This window comes from Typopeltis vanoorti, chromosome 21 (genome assembly GCF_054136105.1).
Source record: "Typopeltis vanoorti isolate ZY-2024b chromosome 21, IOZ_Tvanoo_1.0, whole genome shotgun sequence".
Classification (NCBI taxonomy): Eukaryota; Metazoa; Arthropoda; class Arachnida; order Uropygi; family Thelyphonidae; genus Typopeltis; species Typopeltis vanoorti.
In genome coordinates this window covers 30,578,057-30,598,545 of record NC_143569.1, presented here as the reverse complement: position 1 = coordinate 30,598,545, position 20,489 = coordinate 30,578,057, and the positions used below count along the sequence as shown (strand labels likewise).

The 20,489-nt window shown below is 36.3% G+C and overlaps 1 protein-coding gene across 4 annotated transcripts in view; it reads right to left on the bottom strand.

Moving 5' to 3' along the window:
- stau (double-stranded RNA-binding protein Staufen) overlaps nt 1–20,489 on the bottom strand; it is a 228,576-nt gene that overhangs the window by 87,954 nt on the left and 120,133 nt on the right. For all 4 annotated transcript variants that reach the window (XM_090410841.1, XM_090410838.1, XM_090410840.1 and 1 more), the window contains exon 7: nt 19,023–19,089. In XM_090410841.1, coding sequence (XP_090266967.1) covers nt 19,023–19,089 — 67 coding nt within the window. The remainder of the gene's footprint in view (nt 1–19,022; nt 19,090–20,489) is intronic.

Genomic DNA, 20,489 nt, shown 5'->3' with positions numbered 1-20,489 from the left:
AGAGCTGTCTAGATTACAACAGACCAAAAAGATCTCCAAGACGAATTGACACTGATATTGAACAACCTCATCTTGAATGGCTACCCCCGGAGACTCGTTAAAAAGATTCTGTTCTCTGATCCACCACAAAGACAACAAGAAGACACTCAATATATTACCACAATCATCATTCCATATGCAGGGACAGCCTCTAACAAGGTTGCTAAACTCCTCAAACCACATAAAATAAGAGTGACCTATAAACCTAAAGATACAAATCGACAACTCTTAAGATCTCCAAAAGACTTCCATCCTTTCTTTAAATATGCTAGAGTTTACAATATCCCATGCTCGTGCGGTTTAAGTTACATCGGCCAAACTTCAAGAAGCCCTGAGATAAGATAGCGAGAACACATCGGATATGTCAAAAACAACAGACAAGATATATCGGGCTTATCTTCCCATTTCTCCACAACCAACCATGTCATTGAGTTGGATAAAAGCTGTACTCCTTACATAGAAGAGGATTACCGCGCTCGTATTTTTAAAGAAGCCACAACAGTCGCCCGTTCTGTAGAAAATCTTAATAGGAACAAAGGTTGAATTTTATCCGAGATCTGGAAGACCCTAATTAGATCTCTAAACACACAAGAAATGAACTTTAGTACCAACTATAAAACGTTCCTAAACAACAACAAGTGAAATCATGTATGTGCCACATGTGTATTGCACACGTTCAGTGTTGTTTTGTAATTTATAATTAGAATTCTGTTAATGTCTAGTCTGTAACATGTTTTGTTAGCTTTAGTTCCTATCATCAGTCCTGTACCCTGAAGATGCCAACAGCTTTAGTTGGTGAAACTAGCTGGTATTAAAATAGTTTTTTTCTCAGATATTTGATCAACATTTCCCAAATAGTCAATTCACATTAAACTCATTACTTTTAGCCTGCACCATGTGGGCAAACTGATACTGACATCAGTAGTTGCAGAGGCATATTTTTTTAGAGCAGTGTTTCCCAAACTTTCAGTACCTGCATACCTCTAATAAAATTTAGTAATATTCTTTCCCCCATCTGCCACAGGCAAAAGCAATTTGGGAAAAGTTATATTTCATTCAAACCTAAATAATTATAAAGGTGTTTGCTTTTTAACATTTGCATTATAATAAATTACAAACACACGAAGCACTCACTTTTTTAATTATCAAATACATTTTAGTTATATGAATCCAATATAACACAGAGCAGAAACAAAAATTATGAAATTGAAATTCTCAACAATAAAAAAAGTTTAATAAGACAAATGAAATTTAGCGAAGTGTTCTGACCTTGGGGTGTGAACTATTTGAATTTAAACTTTTAATACAAATACTACAAAAACCATGCAGTTGGAATGTGATCATGTAAACTAGATGCAGCCTTAAAGGAAATCAGTCCACACATGCCAAGAGACATTTTGCCTAAAACACCCTTGAGATTTTTTAAGTTATTGAAAAATTAATTATACAACAGACCTGCACTTATCTGTGACAAAAAGTTAAACAAGAGATAATCTAAATTTAAAAACAAGTGCCTTGTCATAACCAATAAGACCTTTCACGTATCCATGGAGGTACAGTTACCACACTTTGGGAAAGTGTAGTAACTGTAATCACTTGAACTTGTGCAAACACTGATAGATTTTTGTATCTATGAACATTTAAGTGAATTAATTTAGGGCTTGCAGTTTTAAAAGTTATAGCTAGACAAAGAAAAAAAAAGGGAGGCAACTGAGAAATATTACATTAGCAGTTCTAGATTCTGCATTAAACTCCCAAAATGATTTAAATTTAAGTGGCTGGACAAATGTGTTGAAACAGCAACACTAAAGAACAACATGCACACATGGGTGGGCAAAAATTAGAGGGATTATTGCTGTGCATGGATGGATCACTTCACAATAGTGTAGAGGGAATTAGTCAACAGCTGGAGTGAACTGCTGCATCTGCCCAACTCTTCATTTATTGCAAGTTTAACTTAAAATTATTTACAGCATACAGGGTGGTTCAAATTCCACGTACAAACTTTGAGAGTAGGTAGAGAACATCAAAATCAACCATATTCACATAAGAAAGCATGACCGGAAACGCCACTGGAAGGTACTAACAGGCACTAGTGAGCTATGGAAATTTTAACAAAGGGGTTACATCGTTGAGGGAAAAAAAAAAAAAACGGCCTAACAGCTCTTATAATACTTATATTACGACTTTGTACAGCTACTGATATGATAATTCCTGTAGGATATCAATCATTAATGCTAGATCTTTCAAAAATTCCAAATTAAGAAGTCAGTTTAAAAAGCCCTTATATTCATTGTTCGATGCAAAATGCTTGCATAAAGCTGGGTAATTTCTCCACAAAGCAAGAGTCATTCGTAAAATGCAAGCTGCCCATCGTGGTCCAAACACACGGCCGATCTTTAAAATTTCGATACCAAGGTCTTTTGCAATCTTATTTAATTCTCGTTGCATTTTTGGTGATTGATGATAAAAGCATATAATTTATCCATAAATATTTCAAAATGATTTATTTCTTTAATGTTTTTTATCGATTCGTCTAATGCTAAGTGTGAACGATGAGCACAATGACAAATCACAACGTTGGGAAATGTTTACAGAAGTTTAATTGCAACACCTGACTTGTTTCCTAACATTAAACTAGTTCCATCAGAACAAAATGCAATGAAATAATTTTTTATACAGTTATCAGAAAATCCACATGAATTTAAAGTAGCAATTATAGTAGAATGTATACATTCCACGGTGGTATTTTCTAGTTCTACAAGATTATTAAACAAGAAGAACAAGGGGCTCGCAAATTTGAGAAATATTTAACAAAGGGCCCTGCAAGGCCCTTATAGCTCACCACTGCTAACAGGGACACAAAGATACAGAAATAACACAAGGCTGTAAGTAGTGTAAAAAACTTCATTAGACGTAACAGTTCAATAGTAGTTGGATACATAATATAGTTTCACATCAGGTGCTCAAAGTTACGACCATTAGGAGTGATGCATGCCTGACACCAACGACTTATTGATTGCCGTACATTTTCAAAACTACCTGGAGTTTGCTGGATATTAGCAGCGGCGATGCTGATTCTTGCCAAGAGGTCCATGCGATAAATCAGGTGAGCGTGGGGACAATGCGATGGGTCCACCATGCCCAATCCATCGAGCCCCAAAGGACCTGTCCAAATACTGATGCATAGAAATGCCAAAATGGGCTGGAGCCCCATCGTGTTGGAACCACATCTGCCGATGCACAGTCATTGGAATATTGTTCAGTAAATCCGGCAGAACTTCTTCCAGAAAGGTCCGATACTTCTGGGAGTCCAGTCGGGGTGGTAACAGGTATGGGCCGACTAAACAGTCAGCGACGATACCTGCCCATACATTAATGGCAAAGCATTGTTGTGCAGCATGTGGGTTCTCATGGGCCCCCCCCCCACACACATGAGCGCTGTGGTGATTGAAGACTCCTTTGCGGATAAATGAAGCTCCATCCGTGAACAAAACACAAGTTGGAAAATCCGGGTCTATGGCACTTTTCTGCAGAAACCACTGCGTGAATTCCACATGTCGAGGATAATCTTCGGCAATCAGTAACTAGACCTGTTGCAGATGAAATGGATGTTAAGGACTCAGAGTGCAAAACGTGCAATACACTGTATCGAGACACTCCTACTATAGCAGAGGCAACGACACGTGTGCTTGTCTCCAGATTATTGTCCATCGCATGCAACACCTCATCTTCCATGGCGGATTTCGTGTCAATCGTGGCCACCCACTATCATGCCTGTGATTCCTGAATGATCCATAGTCACACAAATTCTGATGCACATCAAACATTTGGTGATGCGGTACATGCCTGTTTGGGTACCTTTCGCGATACATTTGTACAGTGGCTCATCCATTATCAGCTAACCCGTAAATGAGGTGCATGTCTGCCATCTCGGCATTCGGAAAATGACGCATGTTCTTCATACAATGTCGAAAGCTTGAATGAGGAAGCCCCAATCATTCACCTGGAGCACTGGCGAACAGCGCCACCTATCATTTTCAGGTGGCATCTCCAGTCATGCTTTCCTATGTGAATATGGTTGATTTTGATGTTCTCTACCTCCCCTCAAAGTTTGTACATGGAATTTTGAACCACCCTGTATATCTGTGCCTCAAAAATGTTTGGAAAGAGGAAAGAAAGTAAAAAGTAATACTATTAAAAGAGAAACATGAAATTTGAAGCTTTCATGAATCTGGAATTAAAGTTATGGAACTAACTTGCCAAGTTTCTGCTGCTGAATTTTATGATCAGCACCATTGTAAAGAATAAGCAATAAGTTTATGTTATTAAAATGGAGGATATTATTATTACTGCATGTACCTCCATGGAGTACAAAGACTCATTGTGGAGGAGACAAACTATGACCAAAATATCTATAGTACTTCCTTTTTGAATTTGCTAATAGACAAAGCTCACACACCTGACTTGACTCATTCCACCACCAATATCCTACTCAATTTGCATCATCAGCAAACAAGTGAATATTTGTCTTCCAATTATTTCCTACATCATTTATGTACAAATTAAATAGTAGTGGTTCAAGCATAAGGCCTTATGACATCAGCTTTCAACTGGATTTCTTCTCCATATAACCGATGTCTGTTTATCCCTCAGCTATCCTCATATCACTACTTTCATACCCATGCTCATTTGTCCCAATTTGCATAAAAGAATTCCATGTGGTATCCTATCAGATGCCTTTGCAAAATCCAGCAGTAATGTGTATCTATTCTCTCCATCCAATTCAGCTATAACTCTACTGTATTATAAAAATATTTAGTTCATTTAAGTTTTAATTCACAACAGAAGAATAATAAGAAAATAATTAATATTTATTTACTTATTATTTTTTTATGTTGGGTCCATATACAGGAGGTTGACCAGCCAACCTCCTGTTATAGAATTTATAGAATATACAAATTGTTATAGAATTATAGAATAACCTCCTCCAAGAACCAACCTCCTGTTATAGAATTTATAGAATATACAGATTGCAGAGACCAATCGTCAATGTGAAAGTGGAGGGAGCGAGTTGGTGAGGGATGGGTCATTTATTAGTCTAATTGCACTCCTCTGTATTGAGACAAGCATTTTGAGGGAGCTTTTTGGAGTCCCACTCCAGATGCGAGAGCAGTACTCGAGAGCTGGGCAGATTTGTGACTTGTATAGTGTTAACAGCTGTTTAGAGGTGAAGTAGCGTCTTGAGCAAAAGAGAAAACCTAGTTTTTTGGAAGCTGAGGATGCAATGGTTGTGATGTGTTTATGCCAGGAGAGGCTTGATGTCAAGGTAATTCCGAGAAGAGAAATTTCGTCTTGTCTGTGAATTTGAGTGTCATCGAAAAAAAATACTGGGGGAAAATGGTTCTTTTTTGTGAGAAATAAGACAGAATTGGGTTTTACTAGCGTTGAAGTTGACAAGGTTGTCTGAGCCCCCCTCATCGGAGGATGGCTTGGAGGTTGGAATTAAGGGCAGTGGTGGTTGATGTTCTGTGGGTTGAAGTGAGTTGTGTAGGGTAGGGTTTGTCAAATGAAAGAGAGGAATGTAGTGTGCTGTCATCTGAAAAACTGTGTATTGGGTCAGAGGTCAACTGAAGTAGGTCATTGATATATATAGAAGGAAGAGTCAGTGAGAGAACTGAGCCTTGAGGGACCCCAGCATTAGTTGGATGGTGAGAGGATAGGGAGCCGTATTAAAGCAAAATATAGAATTCGTTGCATTCCTCTCCAATACAATGAATTCTATATTTTGTTTTATTTGCTTTAATCTTACACAAATTACCTGAAATGAACAGCTATCTGCTTGCATGTCTCCTACTTTTTTTTTTAGCTGCAATTCATCTGCAGTACCCTTCTCCCACTCCATCCTCCCTGAAATTAAACAACTTACATTCTATCCCTGTAACTATATCATCTGCTGTCAGCAAAATCTCACTAATGCCTGTACCTTCTAGTGAGGTTGCACTAACCCATGTCCAAAACCAACCACCTTTATATCCTGTACTGGCTAACACATTCAATACTGCTACTTGGGAGACAGATTCCACATATTTTGGTCATTATCACACTCACTTGGCTCATGAATGACCACCCCCACACCTGAATCCAGCCCAAGAGCTTTTTTCTGACTTAGTGTTTCCCTACTCTCAGTGAACAAAGATCTTTCTAGACACCTAACTCTGAATCCATTTAAGTGCAGTCCACCAGCATTATGTAAGTTCTCCCATCAAATCTGCAAGTCTACAAACTCTAAACACTGCTTCTGCAAGCCTGCATACTGGGAATTTAATTCATTTTGTGTATGATCACTGCCCGCCTCCTCAATTTCTCCCTGTCATAGAATAGCGGAAAACTTATGATCTTCTTTTATTCTTTTTCCAGTAACTCTTTCATATCTTCTCTCTCTCTCACACAATGTTTTTCATCTTTCATATCATTAGTGCCAGCCAAAACAATCAATTCTTTCAGCTTACTTTTTTTTTTCATCATCACAGCTTCACTAATTATTAATTTTACACCAGGCAAACAAAATTTAGTCTCCTTCGAGTACTTTTCTTATCACAGAATCACTGTAAAAAAATTTTTTGCCTTGTCCTCTTTTTATTGCTATCCATATGATCTGTTTTCTTATCTTACCTTTCACATCTTGCATTTTTCTGTTCTCAGCTCTACTAATCTCTTGACTTTCCTGCAATTGTTCAAGTTTGCATTTTGTCCAGTGGAGGACTGTACTTAAGCACGCTGCTTCCCTCTTTGCTCTTCTGACCTTTCACCACCTCACTTTCAACATTATTGCCAACATTAACATTTTCTGGACCTTCGCCAATAAAATGTCTACACCATTATCATGTTTTGCATCTCCACCAAACTAAAATTTGCTTTCAAAACACTTATTACCCTGTCATCAGTCATGCTTTTCTATAAATCTTTCAACTTTTGTAATGAATATATCTCACACATACTGAACTAAAAAAATCTCACATATTAAACTCACCAAATTTAAAGAATCTTGGCTGCTACTGTTCTACTATACATTAGTGCCAAGAAAATTGAATCTAAACTCAATTTATCACACGCACATTAAAAAAAAAAAACCTACAATAAATTAACTGAATACTAATAACTAAAACTGTTAATTAAAAAACTAACTATTAAGAAGCATTCTGCACACATTTGAAAAAGCTCTTGAATAAAAATCAAGAGTTTGAAACAGGTGTCAGGCCAGTAAAACCTAATTTAAGAACTAATAAAAGGCAAATATATGGGATTCCTACACAGAGCTTGTCTTAAGTAGTACAAACCAAGGCAACTCTGATGCCAAAGGTTATTTTCTCATAAGCTCTCTGATAAATTTTGAAACTTTTTTTTTTTTTATAAGTTTCTTTCTATATATAATATAGCCATATAAAATATGACTGGATCCATAATATCCACTATTTTAATATCTTACTTACTGTTCAAATTTAATATCTTTCTTACTGCCAAATTAAAGCCTTTTGGTTGTAAACTTTAGTAATTATTATAGTTCAAACTGTATTTCCAGGAATCAATGAAAAATTAAGTTTCATGATACTTGCCTCACTATAGTGTAAAATTTATAGGTCATCTGTTGCTGTTGCGCCTTGTAAAATTTAATGTCATATGTGCCTTGAATAATATTCATCATCATCATCATCATATTCCTGCCATGTACCCTCAAGGGGTGTACAGGATATGACAGTACTACATGAAAAAAATGACATCATTACTAACTTCCTGTCTACAATTTTCCTCCAAATCAGTCTGTTACTTGTCAAGACTCCAACATTATCAGATCTTATATTTCTATTGTCTAAGGCACTTTGTACCACATCAATCCACCTATATCTTGGTCTTCCTCTGGGTCATTTTGCTGCCAACCTGGCAGAGAACACTTGTTTTGCTAATCTTTCCTCGCCCATTCTGTTTAAGTGACCATACCACCTGAGATTAGCTCTGCTAACGCATTCCTGGATGCTGACAAAGTCAAGTTCTTTCCTAATATCCTCGTTTTTAATATAATATTGCCATTGATGCCATCTGTTCATGCTAATAATCTGTCTCAGGACTCTCATATCTGCCATCTCTAGTCTTTGGTCAAGTGTTTTACTTCTGATCCAGCTCTCAGATCAATAAATTAAAACTGGTTTGAACACTGTCATGTATACAGCTAATTTAGTGTTCCGCCTAATTTCTCTCTTATTCCTTATGAATTTATTCAATTGACTTCCCACCATACCAGCTTTGCTAATTCAGTTGTCTATTTCTATATTGAATTTACCATCTTCACTAAAAATCGTGCCTAAGTAGCTGAAATGTTTTACTTGTTCCACAGGTTCTCCATTCACAACATAGTTGACATTTTCAATGATTCTGCCTATTTTCATTGTCTTTGTCTTTTTATTGCTGACCTTCATACCATATCTATTACAACAGTTATTCAATTTAATCAGAGAATCTTGCAGACTTGTAGCAGATTTATTTAGAAGTATAACATCATCTGCATAAAGCAAAGAGTTGACATGAACATTTCCAATTTTGATATCGTGTTTAATAACACTTTCCTTCATAATGTGATCCATATAGATAACGAATAACAGAGGGGATAATGTACGTATTTGTCTCACACCAGATTTAACATTAAACCATCTTCCTATACTTCAATTCTAACTTACAACTCAAATAAAGACTAAGTATTGCTTGATATAATGCCCCATCGACACCATATAACTGCAGTGTATTGAATAGCTTCTCTGTTGGCACCTTGTCATATGCCTTTTCCAAATCGACAAAACTTAAATACAGATCTTTCTCAACTATTTGTTGTAAAGTGAAGATCTGATCCTGCAGCCTCTATTTGGCCTGAATCCAGCTTGTTCTTCACCAAGCTTTTCTTCCACAATTCTTCTCAACCGCTTCTCAAGTAAACTTGCATAGATCTCGCCAGGAACGCTCAGTAGGGAAATACCTCTGTAATTCTCACATTCAGTTTTATTTCCCTTTTTATATATGGGTACTATGAGAGCTCTACTCCAATCATCGGGAATTCGTCCCTCTGTACAGGCTTTCTGAACTATGCAGTGGCCACTGTAAGACTCTTATACCACCATACTTCAGCATTTCTGGTCGAATATCATCTACTCCTGCTGCCTTTCCACATTTCAAGCCTTTGATGGCTTTTTCTACTTCAAGTATGGATATGTATTCCTGACTGCATGCCTGGTGAGTGTTTTTTACTACTGTGCTATCATCACTGCTTGTTTCATTTAGCAGTTTTTCAAAGTAATTACTCCATACTTCAAGGATATCTTTTTCTCCCATTTTCATGTCACCTTTATCATCTCTACCTCCTTTTACAGCACTCTTTCTTCCATTCCTAAGCTTCTTCAACAACCTCCAGAATATTTTGCTGCCTTCTTGATATTTATTTTCTATGTTCTTGCCAAAGTCCTCCCATGACTTTTGTTTAGCTAGTTTTACACAGTATTCAGCTTTCTTACATTTGTATCTATATTCTCTAAGAGCACAAGCTGACTTATTTGACAGAAACGTTTGATATGCTTTCTTCTTTTCCTTCACTGCCTCTTTAACTTCCTGTGTCCACCAGGGAGTTTCTGATTTTTTTATCCTTGCAGACAACCTCACCACATGCCTCTCTGGCTGAATCAATCAATGTTTTCTTCAGAGTTTGCCACTGAATCTCCAAGGTTTGATTCCCGTTCTCGAACTCTTTCATTTTTTCTTCAATAATCTTTGTGTATTTTAGTCTACAGTTCACATCTGAGAACTGTTCAACTTTTATTTGCTTTAAAACTTTCTGATATTTCATTCTTTTCAATATGAAATTGAATTTTATCCTGCTCAAGATTAAATAGTGATCACTTCCAATTTCAAATCCTCTGTACACTCTGGTGTCCTGCACCATAGAGAAAACATCACTATCAACAATAACATAGTCAATGAGACTTTTCTTATTCCTTGCCTCTTCTCTCCATGTGAATTTGTGCACATCTTTATGTTGGAACATGATGTTAGTAATAGCCAGTCCATGTCCTGAGCAGAAATCCAACAGATATTTGCCATTATTATTAGCTTTGCTCTTTTCTCCAAATTTTCCCAAAATATTTTTGTATGTCTCACAATCATTTCCTACTCTGCTATTTAGATCCCCAACAAGGACCAACTTTTCCTTTTTCATTGTGTCAGTTGCTTTTTTCTAAAGCCTCAAAAAATTCCTCCACTTCTACCTTAGTAGAACCTTCTGTGGGACCATAGGCACAAATAAGTCTCATTGTCGAGTTCCCCATTCTCATATTTGTCCACATTACTCTACTTGAGACTGAGTGCCATTCAATAAGATTTGCCTCATATTTTGTGTCGAATACTCTGGCTGCTACTCCTTTTCCTTGATTGTCATTGCCTGAATATAACATTTTGTATTTATTGCTCAGAAAGATCTCACCAGTTTTGGTCTTTTTTGTTTCGGTCACCCCTATTATGTTGATCTGGTACTTATCTAATTCCTCAGCTAGCTCCATTTCTTTGCCATTCAGGCTTCTTACGTTGATAGTACCGATCTTTAACTCTGGTGATGTTGAGTTGAGGTTTGTTTTCAGATTTGTTCCAGTAGCTGAATCTTTTCGCTGTTTGCCCTGGTTCCCTTACAAAAAGAACGGGGGCCTTGTTTAACCGGGCAACACCCCAGCCGGCATGAAATTTTGTCATGTTGTACCATCATTTTTTTTTTTTTATTTTGGTTTAACCAATAAGAATACAATTTGGTCGGCTGAATCCCAAATTGCCAGCCCATCCTCGTTCGTTTAGTATCCAAGTAGATACCCAACAGGGTGCACCACGAGAAGGTGAGGATTGGACATTAGGTCAGAAGCCATGGTTGGTTCTTCACATTCCTTTAAAGGCTATGTGGAGGTCTCCTCTCAGTTATACAGCTTTGACCCTTAAGCACCCTGAGTAATATTCTAATATCAATATTTTAATTTCCTATTATCAATATTCTATCATCGACTTTATATTGCTATCAACTGCACCTTTTATTCCTTTTACAAGTGCAGTTTAGGCCTAAGTTATTTCTTCTACTTTACTCAAATAAAACTACAATCTGCTTAATATAGACCTCCCTATAATCCTTTATAATCTTATTTATGTCTGGACTGCTAGTGAATGACCTTTGTTATCAGTCTATCTATGATAAACAGGTTACCAACTCTCAAACTATGCAATTTAGAAAAATTTGTTTAATTACTGTGCCATTCTAAATTATATATATAGTTTGAGAATTTAAGTATCGAACATATGTAAAATCAAATTACCATGACAATCAGCTAGTCGTGGCAATTCTTAATTAAACAGGCTCGCTAATTTTTTTTGAGACAGTGCATTGGCAGATAGATCAGGCAAGATAGTTACACAAACAAAACATTTTTATTTTAACCTAGTAAAATAGTACAATGCACAAACAAATAAGAGACATTAACTCTCTAATGCCTATTACATACAAGGTATGCAAAATATGTGACTAAACACAATACACAAAACACTTAGTTTACACTGTCATAATGCTTAGATATCTAAATTAGACATTATGTTGGAGGCTTAATGGATTGTATAAAGCACTCAGAAAGGATTAAAATAGAATTTAATACTTCCTATATTTCGTCTCAGTCACTGAGACATCTTCAGGGATTACAAAAAAACTAAAGTAACATATACACAAATACCACACAATACTAAGCCGACCAATTTGACAGTTTGTAGCAAGGTGCGTCAGTGACATCTACAATAGATCTTAGTGGAGAATTAGGTTCGTGGATTTTTGGTAAACTGTATATTCGGGGGGGGGGGGACAGAAAGGTTCGAGTTTTTTCATAATATCCGGAGGCCAGGGAAGATGGCTAACTCTCTGACCCCCCCCCCACTGGACTTTCCACATCCTTTATAAAAAAACTCTGTCCATTTTAAAACCCTAATAGAAAATCTAACCTTAAATAACACAGACATATTGGCAAGCTTTGACATCTCCTCACTGTTTACCAATATTCCCTTAATTGATACCTTAACACTCTTAGAAAACGTTTTTCCTTCTGAGATCTTAGATCTCTTTTCCTTTGCCATCAATTCTGGTTATTTTTCTTGGAAGAACAAGATCTACAAGCAGATAGAGGGAGCCGCCATGGGTTTTCCCCTCTTGCCAATTTTTATATGGAAAATTTTGAAAAACGAACCAGACTCAGCCCTTCTCAAACCTTCTATCTGGCTAAGATATGTAGATGATGTGTTTTCTATTTTGCCTCATGGCCCAGACACATTAGGCTCCTTCCTTAGTCACCTCAACAGCCTACATCCAATAATCCAGTTTAAGATGGAAAAGGAAAAGAACAATAGCTTATCCTTCCTAATGGCACACTCTCCTTCACTGTATACAGAAAACCTATGTACACAAAGCAGATACATTCAAACTCTCCCAATACCACCTTGCTCAACAATATGGCATTATTAAAACTCTAACCAAGAGAGCCCAAAATCTTTGTTCCAGTGGAACCGCCCTTACAACTGAGCTCGACCACATACACAACACCTTCCTCTACAATGGCTACAGCGATCATAGTATTAAAATAATAATCAGTTCCTTCCCAATTCCCTGGCCATCTTTTCAGAAAGTTTAGAAATGCCATCACCATACCCTACATCCATGGCACATCGGAAAAAATTGCCAAGATTTTAAATAAGTGCAACCTACACACAGCATTTAAGCCTCACTGCAAACTTGCTACCCTTATCCGTGTTCTACAAAAGATCAGCTCCCTCCTCTCTCAGTGCCTGGAGTTCATAAAGTATCCTGTTCCTGTAAGCTGGCGTACTTTGGACAGACAGGCAGGCAGATCAGCAACCATCCGGCTAGAGGAACACAAGTTGTACATCTACAACCATGACTATGGTCAGTCAGGATTGGCTGACCATGTCTTGGATACAACTCACAGGATCTCTCGGGAAAAAACCACCATGATGCTCCACCACAGTAAATTCAAAAAAAAGAGACTATTTTTAGAATCTGCAGCAGCTCTCAGAAATCAACCCAACCTATATAAATACGGTTGCATTAAGCTTCCTAAGATTTGGGAAACACTAATCATCAGAGATCCCACCTTACATTCCAAGCCACCTACAATCTTCCATAGGGGGCGCTCCACCTAGATAGGAATTTAGAGTCACCCACGTGATTGGCTTAGTACTGTGTGGTATTTGTGTATATGATACATTAGCTTTTTTTGTAATCCCTGAAGATGTCTCACTGACTGAGACGAAATATAGGAAGTATTAAATTCTGTTTTAATCCTTTCTGAGTGCCGAAGTTTATCTAAATGTAACATAAGCATCCAACATGATGTCCTCATAGCACTTAAGCCTCAACACATGTAGGTGCTTCTTATGTTACATTTAGATAAACTTCGTTCACTACATATATAGGTTAACATTCATTTTCCCTTTCATTACTGCAACTTATTGACTAACTAAAAACTAACAATTTCCTGTAAGTACACTTACAATTCTCAAGTGCAAGCTTAGCTTTTAAGACATTAAAAGTGTAAAAGTATACTTTTAAAAACACAGCTCTATCAACTTGGACAGACCTCAGTTTAGCTTGACGTTGCATTCTTTCCTGGGTACTGGCTGTTGCCTGGACGATCCTGGCAGTTCTGCTGTAGAAGTTTTCCAGGAAAAGCATAGATTGATTTTCCGTCGGTAAATTGGAATGGAACTGCCAAAGTCACTGCGATTTCTAACAGGTAACCATACTCTCGTAGCACACGTCCTTACATCCACAGGAAATACATTGAAATAACGACCCCCCACCCCCTGTGCACCTGGGGTCACGTACCTGGAACCAAAATCTGGAGACGAAAAAACCGAGAGCCCTTTTTATATTGTCACTAATCCTTTGTTCTTCTAATGTAATTTCCAGCATTTCCTACGAGCACGATGACATGACTCCGGCTTTCTCCGTTCTTGGTGGCATGTTTCTATCTTCGCGTGACTTTATGAACTTTTGTTCTTACTTCGTCATTGCTATAATCTGGGTTAATCCCTTACTTTCCATTTTACATATACTTCAATATACATTAAATTATGCATTTTAACAATAGGGGTATAACATTGATTTTAATATATTATAATTTCTAATTTCTATATGTTCGGAAACCTCTGTAAAACTGATCTCGGAGATTTAATTAAAAAATTTATTACGAGAGATTTTACAATAGTCAGCTTTAAAAGCAAAAATAGCCTAAGGAGTGTCCCTAACTTCAGCCTATTCTCGATGCCATCACAATGGTAGATCTAGTGTTCTGTCATTTCATTACACCTGTTGCATCTCTTTATTTCCCAAAATACTAAAAACCATCACTGTTCCCAAGCAGCACATAAGCTCAAGACATCCAACTATGCAATGAACATCCCAAAGTTAAAAAAAAGTCATAATAATAGGAATGGTGTGTAAGAAAGCTTTAAAATTAATCAAAATTGAGCAGTATCCAGAGGTGAACTGTAGAGCAAATACACAAACATCATTCAAGAAAAAATGAAAGAATTTAAAAACAAGAACCAAACCTTGGAGATCCAGTGGCAAACCCTGGAGAAAACATTGATAATTCAGCCAGAGAAGCATGTGACGAGATTGTCTGTAAGGATAGAAAAATCATAACTCCATGGTGGACTCAGGAAGTTAAATAGGCAGTCAAGGAAAAGAAGAAAGCATATCAAAAGTTCCTGGCAAGTAAATCAGCTTGTACTCTTAAGAGAGTACAGAGAAAAATGCACAAAAGCGAAGCATTGTGCAAAACTAGCTAAACAAAAGCCATGAGAACAAAAACATCATTAAATTTGAAGATAAAGATATTCTAGATGTCTGGAGTAATTACTATGAAAGACTGCTAAATGAAACAAACAGTGTTAGCACGGTGGTAGAAAACTTCCAATAGGAATACATATCCATACCTGAAGTAAAAAAGCCACAAAAATCCTGAAATGTGGAAAGGCAGCTGGAGTATATGAAATTTTACCAAATGTTCAAATATGGAGATATAAAAGTTTACCAGTGGCTACACGGCATAATTCAGAAGGCATGGTCAGATGGTCGAATTCTGGATAATTGGGAAAGAGCTCTCATATAGTGCCAATCTATAAAAATGGAAATACAGTACCCCCCCCCCCCCCATCCACAGAGGGTCGCTGTCAGCGGTTTCAGTTACCCAGTCAACCCCCAGTCTGAAAATATTAAATGGAAAATGCCAGAAATAAATAATTCATAAGTTTTGAATTGCTCACAGTTCTGAGTAGCATGATGAAATCGTGCATTGTCCTGCTCGGAACATGAATCATCCCTTTGCCCATTGTATCCATGTTGTATGCTACCTGCCTGTTAGTCACTTAGTAGCTGTCTAGGTTATTAGATTAACTGCTGCAGAATTGCAGTGCTGGTGTTCTAGAAACACTTATTTTACTTAATGGCTTCAAAGCACAAGAGTAGAGATGCTAGCAATTCGGATATGCCAAAGAAAAGTCATAAAATGCTTCCTTTAAGAAAAGGTGAAAGTTAGAAAATAAGGGGATAAACATCCTATGTTGTTTTATAGCCAGTAAGCGAAACTAAAGATCGATAACTATGATCTATAAGTTTCATGCCGAAAAACTATCGGCGAAGGCAATTCAAAGTAAAGGTGGAGCAAGCTCCCTCACTATTCTTGATATTTCCTCATAATGTAAAACACAGCTCCTAGGAGATGTAATACTGTCATTACATTATGAGGAGAGGTCACTACCCAGACCGGTTTCAACCTAAGGTTGAAACGGGTCTGGGTAGTGACCTTAGGTGTACATATTAAATACCTATATATATATGTGAATAATGTGGTTAATATTGACAGTTTGCTATAATTTTCAACGAGATCATATGTAAACAGAAGAAAATTTATAGGAAATACATTATAGCAAACTTATTCACTATAACAAACTACTAATCTTGAACGATCCTATCCCTCTTCAATATCCATAATGCTGTCTTAAAAAAAATTCACTACAGTAGAGTGACCAGGGTATATTCAAAATGGAATTTTGAATTTTTCAGCAATTAAAAAAAGGGACACTTCTGGTACGCTCTACATAAAAATGGAATAACATATGATTATAATTACAGTACATAGGACCGAAGTGTGCATTATAATTATGGAGTATCAGTATTATCATTATTATTATATTTATATAAAGACATTATTTCTTCCAAAAGCGTTGGTTTTTTTACAAAATGCACTCACAAAAGTCAATACACGAAATGTCAAAGTGTGTCTTGATCACAATTATTGCTTTTACAGTCTTGGTGTTGAAGTGGTTATTTTCATCAGACCACAAAGAACTCATGAGAGAAAAAATTCTCTTTACAGCTGCATTTGTTCCTGGGATTGCCATAACAAATGCAACAACTGTTTTTTTCTTGGAGCACCTTAAACACATCATACCACTTTTGTCCACTTCAGCATTTGTATCCTTCCATTCTTCCATCTTGGAGTTCACAACATTATTTATATGGCTGACTTCATCAAATAATTCATCTTCATCAACAATATTAAATATTTTGCTGTCAGCATTGCTTTAAGGCTACTTGCAACTTAATCCAATGAAATACTTTCAATGGCTGGAAATGATAAGTCCATTTGCTTAAACATTCAAGGAAAATATCATAAAATAAATGTGTGTCTCAAAATTATTTTTCATCAAAGACCCTCATCTTTGAACTCTGAAATAATTGATGACATTTGAAATGTTTGAACGTTCTCAGCTTTGCTACTTGTAATTTTCTGTCTGAGCAATTCCAATTCTTCTACCACTTCAGATGCTGAAATATTTTCAGCTGGCTTTGCATGAAATGGAGCCAAAGTATTGATTGTTGGTTACCAAAAAATGATTTCAACAATGTAGGGCATTTATTTTGCGATAAAAAGTAAGATCTAAGTCCATCACACATGTCAATAATCATCTTCATAGTAATGATAACCTTGCTGTATTCAGAGTAATTATTTGGACAATGGATCAAGTGTTAACTAATAAATATTTAATAAACCTACTAGTTCACCAAACTTTAGCTGTTGGCATCTTCAGGGTACAAGCACTTAGGTTAAAAAAAAAAACATTACACAAATATGAATAACTGTAAAATTCTAACGATTATAGTTGCAAACTGAAATAGCATAGCACTTGAGTGATACACATATTGCGTGTACATATTAACTAGTTGTTCCTAAGGAACGTTCTATAGGTTGCATTGAGGTTCATTTCCTGTGTGTTAAGAGATCTAATTAGGGTTTTCCATATCTCTGGGAGTATTAAACCTTGGTTCCTATTAAGGTTATCAACAGAGCAAGCGACTGTAGCTGCTTCTTTAAACATTTTGGAGTGGTAGTCTTCTTCTATGTAAGGGGAACAGCTTTTATCCCACTCAATGACATGGTTAGTTATAGAAAAATGAGATGACAGGCTGATATGTCTTGTCTGTTGTTTTTGACGTAACCAATGTGCTCCTTCTGTGTAATTTAGAGGCTTCTTGATGTCTGCCCGATGTAACTTGAGCCACATGAGCATGGAATATTGTAAACTCCAGCATATTTATAGAAAGGATGGTTATCTTTTGGAGATCTTAGTAGTTTACGAATTGTTTCTATAGGTTTGAATATCACTCTTATTTTGTGTGGTTTGAGGAGACTATCCAGCTTGTTGGAGATGCCACTAGCATACGGAATTGCGATAGTTTTGATATATTGAGTATCCTCTCGCTCTCTTTGTGGTGGTTTTGCACTTTGTTCACATGTTTACATGTGGGCACTTTGTTCGCCCACATGTAAATTTCTTTTGAAATAAATTTCTCACTATTGCAGAGGTGCAGTCCATTGACCTCAAAGGTTATGTTTCGCTGCATGAAATGCAAACAAACCTTCTTGAGCTGCAAGACATTTACTTTTGTCAGTTAATTTCCCTTTTGAATTTTTTGTGAAAAATGATGTAACATCTTGACTTGAACTGCAAGCAGCAGCTGCCAATTTATGTTTCTGCTTCATCAAATGCTGTTTTATATGAGAACGGCCTCCATGTTCAATTGAAAAAACCGAATGAGACACAGTACATTGCAACTTGTTTGTTGTTTTGTCACCTTTCAAGAATGGATAGTCTTCTTTTAAATGCCGAGCGAAACTACACTTCCTCTTTGGCATGATAAAATCTGGATGAAATATCACCTCACAATATATACTTTCTTTAACTTTCACAATTAATAACAGACTGGCATAAAAAGCACAAAACAATAGTATTGTAGACAAAGTAACCCTGTTACTGCCTAGATGCAGAAGTGCTGCCACTGGTGGCAGCATTTTCATCCTATTGCAGAGAGAGAGAGTGCATTCATAATGGTTGATAATCGTCATAGTATGCATGTTTTCAATCTCAAGCTATCACGTGTCACCAGCAGAGACATTATCCTTTCCATATTCGAACATACAAGAATGAAGTCATGCCATGAATTCAAAAAAGAGACAAAACGCGACTAAAGTTAATAAAAAGTGACAAGACCAGTCTAAAAAAGGGGATAATCCCAGAATCTAAAAAAGGGACATCTGGTCACCTTACACTACAGTGAACAATCCACTGTAACAAACTATTCCTGAGGATACACAATTTTGTTATATAAAAACTAACAGTACTAAAATGAAAGTTTTTAGCATAAAAAAAAAAGATTTTTTGTTGATATTTACTGAAACACCATGGATACTTAATTTTAAAGTGTAATTTATAATTCTAAACATAAATGCATTTAATTAAATTAAAGAATTTGCCCTAACATGTATATCAGAATATCATTATATTACCTTCATGATCAAGAAAAGTGACTTTCCTATTTTTGTCTGGATCCTGTCCCTGGAATACATGCGAATTCTATTAGGAAAAACAAGATGTAAAAATTTGTGATCATGAGGCAAAAATGATTTACAAAAGAAATGAAACTGCACAAAACATTTTCTACTACTTTTCAAGAGAAGACAGGCTGAAGTGAATGTTGTTATTCTACTGTAATCTTAAATAAATCACTCACCTCATGTTACATAAACAACACTATGCTTTAACATTAATGAAAGTGGGAAGGATCTGACAGGTAACATACAGCTGTTTGCTGATGGTAGGCAGGTTAATCAGGAATGCAACTGACAGATGTACATGCAGAATGATTTGGATAAGATGGGGTGTGAAATGGTTGTCAGTTCAATGTTAGTAAATGTAAAGTTATACACTTTGGTATAATGAGATATCGATGTCATATTATATTGGTGGGATTATGCTAGAATCAAGCTAGGGATCTTTGAGCTTTAGTTGATAGGAACTTGAAGTTAAAGGGTCATACAAATGATTTCTTTCATAGTAACATGGTGATCAGCATTCATGTTAATAAATTATGAAGACAACACTACCATGTTATAGTAATGACTTCAGTTTAATATAAACCAAAATAATAACCTGATGTTTAGACCTTCATATGAAGGGTATCTGGAGTACACACTATATACAAAGAGACAAGCTACGTTGCAGTATACTCATAGTATGCTAAAGTCACACTAATTTAGTTGACCATTAACACTATTGGCCAGAAAAAACTACTACATCAAAGCTTGGGGGTTTGGCTAGCAATTACCAACTGATAAATCAGAACCAAGATCAGTGTTGGTAGTCAATATGTATGAAATTTGCTGAAAGAGTTGAAATTATTGCTTAGTCCTAAAGTGAGGGTTTGCTAGAGAATTTGAAACAAAAATTAAGTAGCTGATGTGTGCCATCCCCATATTCCTGGGATTTTTAGGCCACAATTATTATTTAGATCAGGATGACTAATCAAAATTTCACAGGCTTCCTTAAATTTGCATTCATACCAAGTTCTTGTATGATGTAAGAAAGAGGTACCTTTCCAAACAGTTTGGTCTTGAGTGTTAAAGAGTGAGCTGAGAAGCCCAATTTATCAAAATTTCTTAAATTTAATGTGCCGTTTGTGTAACACACATCCAGTTTCACCAATATAAGGCAAGTAACAGGTGCAGTGGATTCAGTATACTCCAGGATGGACTGGGATGGCGGAGGAGTGGGATCCTTAGAGGAGTTAAATATGTTTTTATAATTTTATAGGTAGTTTAAAAGTAGCGTTAAGGTTGTAATGGCACAAAAACTCTATTTATTTTGTCTGATAATCCTGTAATGAATGGAATAGCTATGGTTTTTATGGGTTTTACTGTAATCTATATTACTTCTATTTTTCAGTGGAGTTTTATGAAGAATTTTATTGATAACAT